The 19,496-nt window shown below is 39.5% G+C and overlaps 1 protein-coding gene across 12 annotated transcripts in view; it reads right to left on the bottom strand.

Moving 5' to 3' along the window:
• The window catches only part of LOC134352946 (ETS-related transcription factor Elf-1-like), a 314,459-nt gene that overhangs the window by 44,318 nt on the left and 250,645 nt on the right, over window positions 1-19,496 (bottom strand). For all 12 annotated transcript variants that reach the window (XM_063060619.1, XM_063060617.1, XM_063060613.1 and 9 more), the window contains one exon: window positions 12,357-12,522. In XM_063060619.1, coding sequence (XP_062916689.1) covers window positions 12,357-12,522 — 166 coding nt within the window. The remainder of the gene's footprint in view (window positions 1-12,356; window positions 12,523-19,496) is intronic.

Genomic DNA, 19,496 nt, shown 5'->3' with positions numbered 1-19,496 from the left:
ACAAGGCTCTTTCAATTTTAAATCTGAGGTCTGTTTTTACTTGGTTTACCTACCAACTGAATTCAGTGCAGCTCTCTGTAATTTTATTAATTGTGTGTTTTTAACAGGTTTGTGGGAGCATCGTAGCAGCAGGAACAGGAGAAGAATGAAGCTGCTACGCGGTGCCACTTTTTCAAAAATAACTGAGGGGTTGGTGATGCATGCCTGCCTTTCCAGCAACACTCACATTCCAGGAATAAAAATCTTAGGGGATGCATGAAAAAAACTACTTCCAGAGCTCTAAATAGTATTGGAACCTTCAAAAGAGCCATTTAGATTTTCTCAATATTAACTCAATTTTTATAATGCAGCTCCTCCTCAGCTATCAATGGCTGGATACTTTGAAATAATTTGATTATCACTACAGTAGAAAACTGGCTAGTTTCTGGTCACCTTACTATAGGACTGATGAGGAAGATTCAGAGAGTGCAGAGAAGATTTACAGGATGCTACCTAGATGAGAGAACATGCGTTATGAGGAAAGGGTGAGTCAGCTGGGGTTTTTCTCTGTGGAGTGAAGGAGAATGAGAATTGACTTGATAGAGGTATATAAGGTTATGATGGTATAGACAGAAGGAACAGCCAGCACCTTTTTATTTCAGGGTGGCAAAGGCCAAAATGAAGAGGACATCCATTTAAGGTGAGTGGAAGCAAATTTAGGGAGAAGCCTAGGTTTATCAGGGCTTCTTTTAAACACAGAGAGTGATGGAGGTGGTAGTAGGGATTGATACAACAGAGACATTTAAGTGACTCTTTAATAGGTGTATAGGTGTAAGAAAAATGGAGTGTTATGGGTTGTACAGAAGGGAAGGATGACTGATTGTGGAGCAGGTCGAAACAACATCACGGACCGAAGGATCGGTAATGTGTTGCACTCTTCTACAATGTGTTTTATGTTCTATTCACAATATAAATTCTAATTCCAAAAATTATGAACAATATTATAATCACAACTTTATGTCAACATTCATTGCAGCACTGTACTTGCTAAACACATTGAACAATTTCAAATCACATCACAGGTAGATAATACCTGGTAGCACATCAAAAATATTCTGAAATTGACCAAATCTATTTTGTAAAGTGCACGACTTAGTTTAGAATTTCTCACTCATGTAATTAGAATAAGAATCAGAATCAGATTTAATATTACCGGCATACAGTATGTCATGAAATTTATTTTCTTTCTGACAGCAGTATAAAACAATGCACAATAGGGGAAAAACATGAATTACAGTAAATGTATATAATAGTTAAAATAAATAAATAGTGCAAAACTATAAATTTAAAAAGTAGTGAAGTAGTGTTCATGAGTTCAATGTTCATTCAGAAATTGAATGGTAGAGGGGAAGAAGCTGTTCCTGAATCATTGAGTGATTGCCTGCAGGTTCTGGCACCTCTTTCCGGATGGTAGCAATGAGAATAAGACATGACCTGGGGTGATTGGGGTCCTTAATGATAGATGCCACCTTTTTGAGGTATCGCTCGTTGAAGATGTCCTGGATATTACGGAGGCTAGTGCCCATGATGGAGCTGACTAAGTTTACAACTCTCTGCAGCTTACTTCGATCCTGTGCAGTAGATCGCCCCCCATACCCCATACAAAAAAGTTGCTGCATCCAGGATATTAAAGCAATTATGAGAATAAAAGTAGGGTGGACAAATGAAGCATTGACCAAGAGCTGCACAGTCCAGTGTAATTCTTTTCAATGAGATTCTGCTGCTCAGACAGATGTAAAAGGTCCAAGGAACTACCCAAAGAGCTCTCCCTTCGGGATCCTAGACCATTTTTATCACTTAGTTAATAGCACTAGAAAATCAAGGTAGCTGGTTACTGACCTCACTACTGCTTGGAGGGTATTGCAGTTTGAAAATAAACTGCTGTGCTTCCTACATCAGGGCAAGAACGCTTTAGGTGCTTCATCAACATAAAAGCACTTTGAGATGCCCTGCATTTCTGAGAGATGCAACTTAAAGGAAGTACTTATTTCCCCCATTTTTTAACAATCTGTCAAGTAATTCAGTTGACTTATTAAATGACCTGCACAAAGTGCAATTCTTTGTTCAGCACCATGATACAAGCCTCACGTCAGAAGAAGCTAATTCCTTAAACTCTCTTAGCAGTTCAAAAGGATTAATTCCGGCTTTCATGGAAACATAGAAGACATTGTTTTCAGCAAGCAGGAAATGTACAAATCATTGAAGGAAGGTCTGCACTCTGAAGCCATGAGATTTGTTTATCTGGCGAAAGCTGGGCTCTTTTTTTCCTCTCTCTTGGTAAAGCAATTTCATTTCTTTCCAAACACTTTATTTGATTTAACTTTTTTTAAGGATATTGCATTCTACCTTCAATTCAAAAAGTATTTCTCAGGGAGTGATATTGTTATTTAACCTTTTAAAATAAAAATAATTATTAGAACTTTAGTACAACTTAGCATTTCATCAGGAACCCAGTCTCTTCAGCTGGGGAAGGCTCACAAATACAAATTGAGGAGATTTTTTTGTGGTAATATCCCTCTCTTTTCCAAAAGCCCACAATAGCAACTGATCCAAGAATCCAGAATTACTCTGATTTACACCATGCTATTCCAATGCATGAAGATTTTTTTTATTATTTTCAAACAGGAGGCAAGGAAATAAATTCTAACCTCTTAAGCAATACTTTGGATCGGATTTCTGGTTAAATCACATCCAGTCGTTGGATTCTTTCCTTCAAAGCTAACTTTTAAATTCATGTACATGGACTTCTAATAAATTTGAAAGCAATAAGGTTCAGAACGTTTATCCTGAAAATAGATGCACAGACTTCATTTCCTGTGTTAGATTCTACTCTGAAATCATGTGTAATGCCACTTTATACTGACACTTCTGCTTCAACATAAAATGGCACCTACATAACTGCATAGTGAAATTGAAAAAATAATGCATATCAACTCTCGATCACCTGACGTGTGTGAGACACAAGCCTCAAAGTACCTTCTCACAGGCAATGGCGAGGTCTCTTCAGTAGTAGTCCCATACAGTACGCCCAGTAGTTACTTAACAGCAAAATGTAAACACGGATACTTCAGATATTAGACATTTAGAACAGTATAATAATAGGAGGTCTATGTTAGGTCTTCCCCTATTTTTCTAATTTTCTTCAATTGTCTTCATATGAATCCTCAATTGTTCCATATGAATCCTCAAAGATGGTATTTTAGCATTTTTACAATAAGGCTGAGAAGCTGTATGACAAGAGAATGTAGAAACCAATAAAAGAGTTTTTTTGTAGCAGATGGTCTACCATTGCTGATTGGATGTACTGCAGGTCATAATACGCCCACTTCCAATGCCCCCATTTACCTGCTATTAATCACATACCTGTCACTTTCCCATGCTAATCCAAAAATTAACAGACTCTTCATCACCAAAACAGTCATAGTCTTATATTTCTATTCAGCCCATCAAGTCCATGCTTGTTCTCAGAGCATTCCCATCAGTTCTATTCTCCCAATTAAGACACCTATGTCAGTGATTTCTTATATATTCAAACTAAAATATTTAATTTATAATGCCGCCTTTGATGTTTCCCCAGGGCAGACTGCAGCAGCTTCCTGAAGTTTAACCTTCTTTTCTTGGAAAATGGTTCCCAGCCATCCTGACTCCACAGCTATCCCAAATGAGAGGTAATCTGCTGAGAAGTGGCTCTGAAGTGTTATTAATCCTGCATAAAGCGTGAGCTCAGCCCCAGCTAATGTATTTTGCCCAACTCTAGGTATCCCACTTTAGGAAAGATAAGAAGGGTTTGGAAAAAGCACAAGATGATTTACCAGAAAGTTTCCGTCAAGAAGAGATTACAGAGGCTAGAATTATGCTCCTTATAGTAGATGCAACTGAGAACAAATTTGTTATAAATGTTTGGAATCATGAAAGGATTAGGTTAAGTAATAAAAAGAAGGTATTTCCAAGGGTTGACCACCAGAAGGCATAGATCTTTGATTAGCAAAATAATGGCAAGAATTTTTTTTTTCATCCAAACATAATGAACTGTTAAAATTTGGATGCACTGCCTACAGTAACAGGAGATTGGATAACTAATTAAAGGAGGAAAACTTACATGGAAAAAGATCTAGCAGAGACTTTCTATCATTGTTCTATTCCAGATGTCTAAATTTCCAATGTAACATTTGACTCATGGAATTGACTCAGAATGCTGTACAAGTGAGTTATTATATCACTAAGTTAGCGTTAAAGGCAATAAATTAGCTTTATGTCATAATCTACTATACTATGATTGATTGGTGGTCAGCATCCATCTAGAAAACCAACTTATTCTACCGTTTGTAGCAACACACATCAAAGTTGCTGGTGAACGCAGCAGACCAGGCAGCATCTCTAGAAAGAGGTACAGTCGACGTTTCGGGCCGAGACCCTGCGTTCACCAGCAACTTTGATGTGTGTTGCTTGAATTTCCAGGATCAGCAGAATTTCTCGTGTTTATGTTTTTAAACCAACTTATTCTGTCCACTGCATCAGAAGAATCAGCAAAGAATGAACCGTGTATGTGATCATGAATGACGGAGACCAGCATCTAACAACAGCAGTGCATCGGGTATACTCATAAACATTCAATTTTTTTTAATGATTACTCATTGCATAACCATCTTAGAATCAGTATCTTGTGACTAAGTTTAAAGTTATACTGGGAATTATTTAATTGGTTAGCCTGATGTTGTTATTGCATCCTAGGCCCGGCTTACTGAATTAAAATTCTAACCGTATATAGCATATAACAGCACAACACTGTACAGGCTCTTTGGCCAACCTGTTAACCTACTACAAGATTAATGTAACCCTTCCATTCCACATAGTCCTTAATTTTTCTTTCATCTATCTAATGTATCCGACTCTAACATCACCATCCACAATGCATTCACTGCACTTACTACGTAAATAAACCTACCTCTGACATCCCCTCCATTCTTTCCTCTAATCACCTTAAAAACATGTCCTCTCATTTTAGCCATTGCCATCCTGGAGGAAAAACTGCTGGCTGTACACTTTATTTATTCCTGTTACCATCTTATAAACCTCCATCAAGTCTCCTCTCATTCTCCTTCATTCCAAAGAGAGAAGCTCATACTTGTGCAATCTTCCCTCATGAGACATGTTCTCTAACCCAGGCAGAATCCTGGTAAATCTTCTCTGCACTCCCCATCCTTTGTATAATCAGGTAAGCAGAACTGAACACTATGTTCCAAGTGTGGTCTAACGAGAGTTCTATAGAGCTAAAACATTACCTCATGGCTCTTGAACTCAATCACCCAACTAACAAAGGTCAACACATCATAAGCATTCTTAACTCTCCTATCAATTCACAAGGCAACTTTGAGGTGGGGTATCTATCAATGTGGAACTGAAGGTCCCTCAGTTCCTCCGTACTGCTAAGAATCCTGGAACTAACTTTGTACTCGGCCATTACGTTCAACCTTCCAAAGTGCATCACTTCATTGGATTGAATGCCATCTGTAATGTCTTAGTCCAACTCTGCATCCTATTGATGTTCTTTTATAACCTACGACAACTTTTTACACTATCCACACGACCATCAACTTTTGTGTCATCTGCAAACTTACTAACTCACTCTTCCACTTTTCATCTAAATTATTTATAAAAATCACAAAGGGCAGGGGTCCCAGACAGGGCACCACCACACCATAGTGGTTATCGCAATGCTATTACAATTTGGGACATTCTAGAGTTTGGAGTTCAATTCTGGCACTATGCTGTAAGGGGTTTGTAGCATCCCCATGGAATGCATGGGTTTTCCCCAGGTGCTCCGGGTTCCTCTCACAGTCCAAATATGTATTGGGTTGATTAATCATTGTAAATTGTCCCATGATTAGGTTAGGGTTAACTGGATTTGTCAGGGGTTGCTGGGGAGGCGTGGCTCAAAGGGCCAGAAAAGCCCATCACACTGCATCACTAAATAAAATAAATAAATAAACAAATCTCTGCCGAACATTATTAGTCACAAACATCCAGACAGAATACACACCATCTACTACTGTCCTCTACTGTGGGCAACCCAATTCTGAATCCAAGCAGCCAAGTTTCCCTGGATCCCGTGCCACCTGATGTTCCTAATGAACCTTGTCAAACACCTCACTAAAAGCCATACATCCTCATCCACTGCTCTGCCTTCCTTCATCAATTTGTTTTGTCACATCCTCAAAAAAATCAGTCAGGGTTGTGAGGTATGATCTGTCCCTCAGAAAGCCATGCAGACTATACCCAATCAGATAATGCTTCTCCAAACGCTCATAAATCCTGTCTCGAAGAATCCTCTCCAATAGGTTCCTCATCACTGATGAAAGACTCACTGATATACAATTCTCAAGATTATCCCTATTCCCTTTCTTGAGCAAAAGAGTAACACCTGCACTGACCTCACATGCATCTAGGTCCCTCTCACCGACAAATACTGAAGCAAAGTATTCATTAAAGACCTCCCTACCTTCTCAGACTACAGAGATGTTTCTCTTTCATCCCTGATTGGTCCTGGCCCCACTCTAGTCATCCTCCTGTTCTTCATGTATGTTTCAAATGTCTTTGGGTTTTCCTTAATCATGCTCACCAAGGCATTTATCATAGCCCCCTCCAGTTTCTTCGAAGTCCCTTCTTAAGCTCCCTCATTGTTACCTTATAATTATGATGCTATAAATCACAATCAGAATCAGGTTTATTATTACCAGCATGTGTCATGAAATTTGTTAACTTAGCAGCAGCAGTTCAATGCAATACAAAGTATAGAATAATTAATAAATAAATAAACACACACACATACATACATAAACAAACAAACAAACAAACAAATAAATAAATAAGACGTGAACTTGGAAGTGTAAATTGGGAACAGATTCTCAAGGAAATGTACAATGGAAATGTGGAAGTTGTTTAGAGAGCACTTACATGTGGTTTTGGCTAGGTTTGTCCCAATGAGATAGGCAATGGTAGAGTGAAGGAACCATAGTTGACAAGAAATGTGGAATATTTTAATCAACAGGAAAAGGAAGTACTCTTAAAATTCAGAAGCATAGATCAGACAGGACTTTTGAGAGTTATAAGGTAGCCAAGAAGGAGTTTAAGAAGGGACTTGAGAGAGCTGAAGAGGACAGGAGTAGGATTAAGGAAACCCCAAGGAATTCCATACATCCATGAAGAACAGAAAGATGATTAGAGTGAGAGTAGGACTGATCAGGGATAAAAGAAGAAACATGTGCTTGTAGTTGGATGAGTTAATAGAGATCCTTAATGAATACTTTACTGAATGAGAGGGACCTTGACAAGAGAGGTCAGTATAGGATAGGCTTATGTGCTGGAACATGTCAAGGTTGAAAATGAGGTGTCGTGATCAAGGATACCGGAGCCACCCTGAATTACTGCATCATGCAAGAAGAGCATACCACTGTCCTCAGTTCCTCACTGCTCTACCCGTACAATAATGAAGGAAGAAAGAGACACTTACCTGAGCCGCCACCACTTCTTGCCGAAGCCTCTTGAGTCAACACCTCAGTTACCCCCTGTCCACTGCAACAACAGCTGATTCCACAATGACTGCTCTGCTTAAACCTAACTTCTCTTTATAGGGCCAAGAAACTCGCACGCAAGGAGATTTGCTCTTCAATTCCTCCCACTCTTATACAGATCGCATTCTGAATCCTCCAAATTGAAACCCAAAGTATCAAAGATTCAAATCATATTATAACATCAAGTTAAATTCTAGTTAAAATAGTCATTCAGGATACTGGCCATGGGTAGAAAAATTAGGATCACTTGGCAAGATAAATTAACTCAAGTGGGTCCTTTTGGCATCACCATTATGCACAGAAAATGCTGGAAGAACTCAGCAGGTCAGGCAGCATCTGTGCAAATGAATAAACAGTTGACATTTCAGGAGGAAACCCTTCATCAGGACTGGAAAGGGAGTGGGAAGATTCCAGAATAAGAAGGTGAAGGGAGGGAAGGAGGACCAGCTGAAAGGCGATAGGCAAAGTTTGGTGGTTGGGGGAGTGGGGATGAAGTAGAAAGCTGGGAGGTGATAGGTAGAAAAGGTAACGGGCTTGAGAAGGAGGACTGTGATAGAAGAGGAGAGTGGACCATGGGAGAAATGGAAGGAGGAAGGGCACCAGGGAGTGGTGATAGACAGCTGAGGAGACGAGGTAAAAGGGCAGCGTGAGAAATTGAAGAAGAGAGAAGGGGGAGGGAAAAAATTATCAGCAGTTGGAAAAATCAATGTTCATGTCATCAGGTGGGAAGCTACCTAGACAGAATAAGCAGTGTTGCTCCTGCAACCTGAGAGTGGCCTCATCATGTTCAAAGAGAAGGCCATGGATAGACACATCAGAACGAAAATGGGGATTGGATATGGAGTGGAGGTGTTCAACAAAGATAGATCCCAAACTAAATCGGGTCTTACCAACACAGAGGAGGATGCACTGGGAGCACCAGATATGGTACATGACCCCAACAGATTCACAGGTGAAGTGTTGCCTCACTTGAAAGGGCTGTTTAAAGCCCTGAATGGAGGTGAGGAAGGAGGTGAACAGGCAGTTGTAGCACTTCTGCCACTTGTAGGGTTAAGTGCAAGGATGGAGATTAGTGAGGAAAAACAAATGGGCAAGGGAATCACTGGGGGAGCAATCCCTGTGGAAAGCAGAGAATGTGAGCGAAGGTAAATATGTGATTGGAGTAGGGCCCCATTGAAGATGGCAGAAGCTGGGAAAAATGATGGGTTGGATGTCGAGCTCATGGGGTGGTAGGTGAGGACAAGAAGAACTCTTATCCCTGTTAAGTCAGGGTGAGTGTGGTTGTCCAGAAAATGGAGGAGATACTGGTAAGGGCAGCATCAATGGTGGAGGAAGGGAAACCCTATTCACTGAAGAAGGAGGACATCTCTGATGTCCTGGAAAGGAAAGCCTAATCCTGGAAACAGATGCAGCAGAGGAGAAGAAACTGATAAAAGGAAACAGGGTGGGAAGAAATATAGTCAAGATAGTCGTGGGAATCTGTAGTTTTTAAAAGATATTAGTAGACAAATCTTATAAAAGACATTGGTATCTAGAGATGGAAACAGAGAAATTGAGAAAGGAGAGAGAGATGTTAATTTCTCCAACTTCTGGTAATTTCCTCCACCCCCCCCCTTGTGTCTTCTTCAATTCCCCACTCTGACCCCTTACTACTTCTCCTCACCTGCCTATTACCTTCCCCATGTAGCCATTCCTTATTCCATTTCTCCCATGGTCCACTCTCCTCTTCTATCAGATTCCTTCTTCTCCAGTCTTTTACGTTTTCTATCTAACACCTCCCAGTTACTTGCTTCATCCCCCCTCCCCTACCCATTGAGCTTCAACTATCACCTTCGAACTTGTTCTCCTTCCCATCCTCTGATTCCAGCATCTTCCCCCTTCCTTTCCAGTCCTGATGAATATCTTGGCCTGAAGTGCCGAATGTTTATTCATTTCCATTAATATTGAGTTCCTCCAGCATTTTTTGTGTGTTGTTCTGGATTTCCAGCATCTGCACAATCTCTTGTGTTTATAATGCACAGAAGCTACATATCCCCCGATGCTTGCCAATTAAATAACTCCCAGAATAACATCAGCATACACCTCCAGCACTGAGCTGGTTATATGATATATAACACAGGAACAAATTGTTGATTGTGATACAAGAATTAGTTAAAAAGTGTAATTTGTATGTTGCACTACTAGAAACAAATTTTTTCATCACAATCACAAGTACAAGGAAGGTCCCATAAGATCATTCATTGAATAAAGTCATCACAACATATATCTGTCTTACAATGACCTAAAGGCTTTTCCTACCCAATCTACAAATCCATTCCAAATGTTGGCAACATCTATTCTTTCCTCTATACACCATCCTAAATCTTTCTTGAAACAGAAGTTGTGATTTTATTCTATGCATTATTAAATATTCATATTTATTATGAAGGTTTAAATACAAAGTATGAGGCATCTCGAAACACTCACAGTGCGTGTGCTCATATTAGGCAATGTTGAAATAGAGCACAGAAACAGCCATTAAGTCTTTCTGATGACCAACCATTCATTTACACATATCCTACTTTAATCTCATTTTGTTCATTCTCCCCACAATCCCATCAATTTCCTCCATATTCTACTGCTAAACCAAACACTGGTAGTAATTTACCATAGCCATTTAAAATACCAATCTGCGGTTATTGGCATGTGTGAGAAATGTGCAAACTCTACACATACAGTATACTGCCGGAGGCCAGGATCAAACTGTTGTCTCTGGCACTATAAGGCAACAGCTTCACCAGTCAACTGTTGGCAGCAGACAAGCAGTAGAAAGCTAGAGGCAGATCCTTGATTATTTAATTATACCCAGTTTATATTACAGACCTCTGGCTGCAAATCCTCTCCTGATTTCCAGACCATAAAAATTACTTGAGGAGAGTACAGATAGAGCTAACTATAAGAAAGTGACCTTCTAGAAAAGGAAACCACGTTCTACCCAAAAAAGCCACCACATTTCATGTAACTTGTAATCAAATTCAAAGAGCAGTCAGCATTATTTCAACCATATAGACAGCTACCGTGATAAGCACAGCAATGCAAGGGTGAGGACTGTTCATCAAATCAATGACACTAGATGTCAGCCTAGAGGTTCCTCTCCAAAAATTTGAATTATTTCCCTCAAGTCAAGTGGACACATTTATGATGCAGTTTCAATTTCTTGGCACATTGCAGTTGAGCAACTTCCTGTAGACTGAGACATTGTATAATACTGCAGGAAGTAATTCAACCTAAAATTTAGTTACCCTGTTATACTGCAGCCCCTTGTAAGTTAGACGATGCAATTTTTCTCATGACCTAAACCTCTATTGCAAATTAATCAAATAAAACTTGGGTTAACTTCAACATTAAATTGCTTTATAAATACTTTGTTAATAAAACTTGTATTGAAAGACTTTCATAGCGATCAGTCAATGAACAATACAGTCTTGTCCCCCTGCATTTTAGAAAGTTGTGGAAGTATCATACATGGCTGGATAGGCTAGATTAATATGGCACAACTTTCTGGCCTGGATGTGTGGGCAGCTTGATTTGCAGAAGACCTGGAATATTCAAGTGTACAAGTGTGAGAATAGTTCTTAAAACCAGAAAATGAAATGACAGATTGGAACATTTTGAAAATGATGTAAAATCGGTTTATGTTTGTCGAGAGTACAAACATTGTTCCTTATTTTTCCTCAAGCTTTTATCAAAATATAATAAGAAGAATGCGCTTCCTAATTTTAAACATCTTTTCATTCACATGTTGATGATTAATGAAGTACATTTGTGATGTAGTTACTGTTGCAATGTAGAAGATACAGCAGAAGATTTGCACAGAGCAAGATCCCATATCAATAATGTTAGCAATTACAATAATCAATGGACCAGTAATGATGGATATCATCAAGATCACTTGGAGGAACAGTCATAGTCATCTTCAAGTTACAGCCATGACATCCTCTGCATTGCCTGAGAGATGATTAAATCTAAATTTAAATTCTGATCTAAGAGTTGGAATTACTCCTGGTGCAGCACTAGTAAATCCCAACTCTAGAATCCCAATCTGAGCTCTGTGAAATCTGTATACCTGAAATTACAAGTCATTTATCCAAAGGTAAAACGTTATCACTGAGCTGGTTAAAACCCAACAAACAGCTCAAAGTTAAGTTGTTCTTTCCATATCCAGATATGACTACAGTTGTAACTTCCAAATGCAACACTGTAACCTATATACAATTCAAGATGTTAAATTGGGCTCAGTGTGTGGCGCTTTCTCATCTCTTGGGCAGAAGCTTTGGACCAAGTCTCCACCACAGACCCAAGCACAAAATGTGTGACTAACTTTCAACTCTGTAGTATTGAGAGATTTCTACAATCACAAAGCTCTTTCATGACATTAAATTAAAATGGTACCTGCTCTGTCAAGTTGATGTAAAAGATACCTTAGCATCATCATGAAAAGGAGGAGGGAAGTTATTCCCAGTGCCAATGTCCGTCCCTCAAAAAGTATTATAAAAACTAATTGTCTGGTCACTGTTACACAACTGTTTGTGACAACGTGCTCTGAGCAGATTGGCTGCTGCCTTTCCTGTAGTACAACATTGAATACACTTGTTAGCAATAAAGTGCTTGGAAGCCCTAGATCAGGAAATTGCTTCATCAATTCAAGTTATTTTTTGAAGAAAAAAAGCAAACTACTATTATTAATTCATCCTGACAAGTACTAACCTGAAAGGCCAATGTTATCCTCTATTATTTGTTCTTCTACAACATCTAGAGAGGTATTGTCCATCATTCTAGAAGAAACATCATCACAATCCAGACTGGAATAGAACAAGTCCGTGTTTGGTACCTGTTCTACTATTACTGCAGGAAACGAGAGAGGATCTTCAAGCTAGGATTAAAAAAAAAAGAGACATTCAATGTAGATAAATTGAAAGAGACAGTAACCAGAAATAATTGTTGCTACTGGAAAATTTAGCGTGTTCCAACATCACCAATGTACTGGAAATATCAGCACTTTAGTCTTAAAGCAAAATGAAGATCTCAGCATTTATCCGAAGGAACTCAATTTGAAAAGACAGTGATACTGGACTCTACTCCTTAAGAACAGGCCCTCCGGGCCCATCATGTCTGTACTGATCACAATGCCAAATTAAACTAAGTTCTTCTGCCTGCACATGATCACACTCCTCCAGTCTCTGCATATTCATGTGTCCATCTAAGAGCCTTTTTACACATCTATCATATCTGCTTCCAGCACCACTTCTGGTAGCCCGTTCTAAGTACCAACCAACCTCTGGGTGAAAAACCTGCCTGTACATCTCCTTGTTGTTGCAAAGTGCTCATCATTATTAAAAACTATTATTTTTTTGTGCGGTGCCATTTCAAAGCAGATCATTTTCAAAGTTCAAAGTTCTATGTAAAATTATTATCAATGTACATATACATTACCACACACTCAGTGGCCACTTTATTAGGTACAAGAGGTGTGCAGAGTGTATACTTTTGGTCTTCTGCTGCTGCAGCCTAACCACTTAAAGTTTGATGTGTTGTGTGATCAGGGATGCTCTTCTGCACACCACTGTTATAATGTGTGGTTATTTGAGTTTCTTCGCCTTCCTGTCAGCTTGAATCAGTCTAGCCATTCTCTTCTGATCTCTCTCATTAAAAAGCCACCTTTTTCCCCCAACAGAACTGCTACTCATTGGATTTTTTAAAAGTTTTTTTTATATACCATTCTCTGTAAACTCTGGAGACTGTTATCCGTGAAAATCCCAAGAGATCAGCAGTTTCTGGGGTTCTCAAACCACCCCATCTGGCACCAACATTCATTCCACAGTCAATGTCATTTAGATCACATTTCTTCCTCATTCCGATGTTTGGTCTGAACAAATGAACCCCTTGACCATGTCTGCATGCTTTTATGCATTGAGTTGCTGCCACGTGATTGGCTTATTATATATTTGCATTACCGAGCAGGTGTACAAGTATATCTAATAAAGTGACCCTGAGATAAGTTTTCTTGCAGGCATTTACAGGAAAAAAAGAAATACTGTGTAATAGATTTTTTATGAAAAACTACACATAAACAACTGACAAACACCAGCAAGCAACATGTGAAGAGAAGAGAAACTGTGCAGGAGCTACAGATTCCTGGAAAGTGGGTCTTTCCAATGTAGAATCACTTCAGAGTAGTTTTTGTTCCCACTAATTAAGCAATGAAGGGCAGAAGCAGAGGTGACAGAAGCACATCTTCACCATTGCTGTGTATTTACAGATCTCTAAATTGTGATAACATTGTAATTCTAGCAATCTCTCTTTATCTTAACTTTCTGGATTACCGATAGCATACCTCAAGGTTAAACATTAAAACAAGAGCAAGTGTACACCTACTTATTTAATATACCCTCTAAAGAAAACCAGAATTCCTTTCTCAGAGTATATTATCTGATTAACCAATGTCTAAGACTCCCCATGTGTGGGGAAACCTGATTTTAGTTGATCAAATTATGTGAGGCATAGATCTGTGGAATTCTTTGCCACAGGCAGCAGTGGAGGCCAAGTCTTTATGTACAGTTAATGCAGAAGCTGATAGATTCTTGATTGGTCAGGGCATGAAGGGATAGGGAGAAGGAAGAAGATAGGGGCTGAGAGGAAAATAGGATCAGCCATGATGAAATGGTGGAGCAGACATGACAGGCCAAATGGCCTAATAATTCTGCTCCTGTATCTTACGGTCTTATAGTCTTATATGTTATGCATTCTGAATTTTTCTTTCAGGGCAGAAAAGTCAAATACTTGAGGATGTGCATTTAAGGTGAAAGGAGATGTGCGGGGCAACTTAATCTTTTCAGACATCCCACCCTGCAAAAACTCATTTCAGGGAGGTAGCACCATAAATTTCTGGGACAGGTGGAGAGGTGGGATGTCTGCAATAGAATAGCTCCTTAGCAGCTAGCCAGCTAGTTTAAATAACATTAGCTATGCTGATGAATGAATGACACCTGTTAAATTCACCTCAATGTGTCTTTTACGGTCTTAACCCACCATGGGCAATAGAAAAGTCACTGTTGCAAACAGTGCAGCGAGGAACATAGTCATTATTTTGACCCCTATTAGGCAGGGGTAGACTTTAGTGTAGCCTGGGGTGATGTACGTTTTATATTTTCTATTTTTGGAACACTCTGCCATGGCGTGCACGCGCTCTCTATCAGTCTCTCTCTCTCGCGCGTGCTCTCTCTCTCTCGTGGCCACTCTCTCACGCTCTCTCTCTCTGTCTTGTGGTCGCTCTCACGTGCTCTCTCTCTCGTGGTCACTCTCTCGCGCTCTCTCTCTCTCTCACTCGCGCTCTCTCTCTCTCGTGGTCACTCTCAAAAAAATTGATTTCCGTGATATTGTATATAATTTGCGGGCATCAGGAAGCCACTATTTATATGCAGGAGATTCCCGTAACTTCCGGGAGAGGTGGGATGTCTGTCTTTTATGTACAGAACAGCAGATCCTCAGAACAGGCTGCTGGGTAATAATGGAAGCAGATGCAATAGTTCTGTTTTAGAAGTGTTTAGATAGACATCTGAATGTGGAAGGAATGGAGGGAAATAGATTACGTGCAGGCAGTAGAGATTGAGTCTAATTTGGCTTTGTGTTCAGCGCTGACATCTTGGGCCCAAATGTCTGTTCCTGTATTGTACTGTTCTAAGTTTTATGCCTAATATTATTAGTTGTCTTACATCTTTTTTGTTTGATTACTTTGGAATACTCAAAGCTGAGCTGCCTGCCTTGACATCATGTTTCAAGTCATCAGAGGCTTACTGTGAAAAATAACCATTAATGCACAGAAGCCTGCGGAATTGATGTCTGGCTTCATATGCACAAAAGAAGAAAGAGAAATTGTTTTAATACTGTATACTAAATTTCAGGACCTAAAACTCTGAGCAGAATTCGTTGAAGCTTTTGTAGCCAGTGCAGTCAGTGGGTCAAATAATGACAGACAAATGGTGAGATGTTATCCCATCGACCTGTGTGCTATATATTGAACAGCAGCTGTTCAGTACTCTCCTACAGTGCCACAGTGCCTCTCTCTGGCTCAACCAGGCCAAAGGATTTCATTTGTCAAGTTGAAGACAAATTTAAAAGTAATTAGCTTCATTGTCGTTTTAGTGGTTGCCAAGAGAAGGATCAGAGTAGAAGGATTTATCTGGCAAACATCAACAACACAAGAGGTCATTAAAAAAAGATCTATTTAGTCCAAGCATTAATGTTTCAAAAAGTATGAAGGATTGGCCAGAAGGTTGCAAACATGCCAGAACCACTGTCTGCCTGCAGATCTACGTAAAGGACTAAGGCAAGAGGGACAAAAACCAGTTCAATTAAATTTTAAAAATGTAGAAGACATGGGGAAGTATATTGGGGAATATGGAAATACCAAAAAACAATATGGATTCAGTGACAAAAGCAACACACACAAAATGCTGGAGGAACTGACAAAATGATTCTTTCTGCTCTGTTACCATTCTATAAATCTAAGATTCAGTGAAGCGTGAGTTGGCTGTGGTTGGTTAGGGAAAAAAGTATAACAAATATTGGTTAACAGTTAAAGTATTAATATGTAGCATATGAGTCTTCAAGGCCAAAGGGACATTTGGACCATCTTCTCACCTGCCTGTTACTTCCCTGCGGGCCCCTTCCTCCTTCCCTTTCTCCTGTGTTCCACTCCTCTCTCCTATCAGATTCTTTCTTCTCCAGCCTTTGACCTTTCCCACCCACCTGACTTCACCTATTACCTTCCAGCTAGCCTCCATCCCCTCCACCCAACTTTTTATACTAGCATCTTTTCCCTTTCATCTCAGTGCTGAAGGAGGATTCTTGTCCCAAAACGTAGACTACCTACTCATTTCCATAGATGCTGCCTGACCTGCTGAGTTCCTCCAGCATTTTGCTCTGGACCATCTTGCCTCATTTGTTAATAACCCACCTGAGAAAGCTGATATATCCATGGCTAATCATTTAAAGGAAGTTTTAAATCTGAGGAAGCAACTTATAAAGCTGCCAAAAGAGCACTGAGACTCAAGATTACAAACGATTTCAGACCAATAATTTGTTAAAAAATAGACAAATAAATTACAAGAAACACAAAATTCTGTAGATATAGGAAAAAGAAAGATTAGCACAAATTAATATGGATTTTTATAGCCTGAGAGAGAAAAGTATTCAGCAGGATAAGGAAATGCAGAGATATATTTTGTGGGTCTTTACAGAAAGACCAGGGAAACTGAAAGAAGTTAACATTAGTTTAAAGAAAAATTAAGAAATTAGTGGGACTGAGTGCTGTCGATTGAATGGTACTTGGTGAGTAGTTTTGAACAGAGGTGATCTCAGATGCAATAGTTGTAGCTGGGTAGCACGGTGTGGGGGAGTGGAGTGAGCAGATCAAGTCATTGCTCTCTGAAGGGCAGCGGGCAACTCGTGAAAATAGGGAAGAGTTGGGCTGCAGGGTTAAGTGGATATGATATTTTAAATAAAAGACAAACTACTGGAGGAACTCACCAAATATGGAGGCAAAAGAATAATCAACCTTTCAGGTTGACACCCTAATTCAGGATCTCAACCTGAAACATCAACCATCTCTCTGCCTCAAGAGTGCCGGGTGATCCACTGATTCCTCCAGATGTATGTCCTTTGTTTCAGATTACAGCATCTAAAAGTTTCTGCCATTTTTAAAGCACCAGTCTGAGCAAGGTGGGCCAAATGACCTTCTCGTATGCCATTGAATTTACTGATTCAATGAACTACAATATAAAAGTATTTGGGGTACGTTGGAACCCTATAAATGGACCAAAATGAAAAATGCACTTTAGTTTTAAAGTCCTGAGAACGTATCTCAGCCCGAAACGCTGACAGTTTATTCTTTTCTGTAGTTGCTTCCTAACCTGCGGAGATCCTCCAGTGTTTTGTGTGTGTTGCTTTAGTTTTAAACCTTTCTTTTGAATAATAGATAAATCAACAGTAGTGAGGGGAATCTTACTCAGCATCATGTTCATACTGCTTTTGCAGTGTGTAATTTTAAAATATAGAGCAGCTAACCACATCCACAGAGAAAATCATTAGCAGATAGCAGCTCAGATGCTATATCATTAAACCGGGCAATTACCACCCATGCATTCCACTTCTCTGTTCAACAGGGAACGTGAAACGTGGCAAATAATATTCAGCAGGCAATGACATTGCCGACAAAAGACAGCCTAATCACCCCCCTAGACATTCAACAACATTATTAAAACCTTCCACCATCAACCAGAGTCTTAGTTGGACTAGCCACAGAACGAATATGGCCACAAAAGCAGGTCATGTGCTGAGTCATGCAGCCGAACTTTCCAGAGCATCCTCAGCCTACACAATACATTAAAAAAACATGATGAAATACATTCCACTGCCTGGATCAATGCAGCTACAACAATGCTAACATCAGCCACACTCAAACCCCGTACAACGCTACACTGCATAGCACTGATTTGTTACAATGCGGTTATTCAATTCTTTAGTGAAATTTTTTAAAAGGACAAATTTCATTTTAAACAACACTTAAAAATTCTCAAGAGTGGCCGCCATTACAGCCAGTCAGCCAATGAGAGTGGTTTACATATGGTCTGTGCCACTCACAGCCAATCATGTATTAGTTCACTCTCTGCCTCCCCCACATATGTAAGCATTCGAGCTTTCTCACCAATTTATTCCGTTTTTCCCCACATAATGTCTGCAAAATGGCCTACGACTTCCAGTGAGGGTAGTGCATCTAAGATATCTAGGAAAAGCACTAGCATGGATGTGAAACTGCAAGTGATAGGGCGTGTGGAAGCTGGTGAGCGATAATTGATGTTAGTGCCTCTTTGAAATTGGCCACATTGACGATCAGAACAATTATAGATAATGCAGATAAGATAAAAGCTTCTGCAATGATGCCCTCAAAGTTATTATCAATGAAGATGACTTGTTCAAGGAGCCATTTGCTTGAAAAAATGGAAAATGGAACTAAATATATGTGTGGATGACCAAACAGAATGAAACGTGTCCCTAAGCCAGCAGATAATAATGGAAAGGTAAGGAGCATCTTCAATCATATTCAAGAAGAAGAACATACGTTGGTATATTCACAGCCAGCAGAGGCTGGTTTGATAGATTTAAACAGCACAGTAACCTCGATAGCATATGTATCTCCGGTGAAGCAGCCAGTGCAGACAGCAATGCAGCTCACGATTTTCCTGTAACACTGAAGGCCATAATTAAAAAGGATGATTAGCCTCCCGAGCTTGTCTTCAATATGGATGAAAAAGGCCTATTTTGGAAAAGAATGCATTCTCGTACTTTCATCTCCTGAGAAGAGAAACGTGCATCTGAGTTCAAGGCTGCAAAGGACCAGTTAACTTGTTTGCTAGGAGGCAATGCTAAAGGTGACTTTAAGTTAAAGCCTTTGACTGTGCATCACTCTGAAACACCACAAGCGATAAAAGACATTTTAAAGTCAAGTCTACCAGTGATTTGGAAATCAAACAAGAAAGCCTAAGTGATGAATAATGTTTTCTAAAATTGGTTTGCTTTTGTCCAGTAATGAAGCGGTATTGTGAGGAGCATGACCTTAAATCTAAAGCATTGTTGTTGCTTGATAATGTCCCAGGCCACCCTAAGAATCTTGACACGCTTTCAACCTGTACTCCTGTAGAAGCAGTTTACCTAACACCACCACATTAGTTCAAACAATGGATCAAAGAGTAATATCGAACTTGAAGCCTATTACCTTTGTAACACTTTCAAACAACCTATAGAGGAAACAAAAAATCAAGACGAACAATCCATCAGGCAATTTTGGAA

Source organism: Mobula hypostoma, chromosome 10, assembly GCF_963921235.1.
Source record: "Mobula hypostoma chromosome 10, sMobHyp1.1, whole genome shotgun sequence".
Lineage (NCBI taxonomy): Eukaryota > Metazoa > Chordata > Chondrichthyes > Myliobatiformes > Myliobatidae > Mobula > Mobula hypostoma.
The sequence above is the reverse complement of the archived record's forward strand: the minus strand, read 5'-3'. Positions and strand labels throughout refer to the sequence as shown.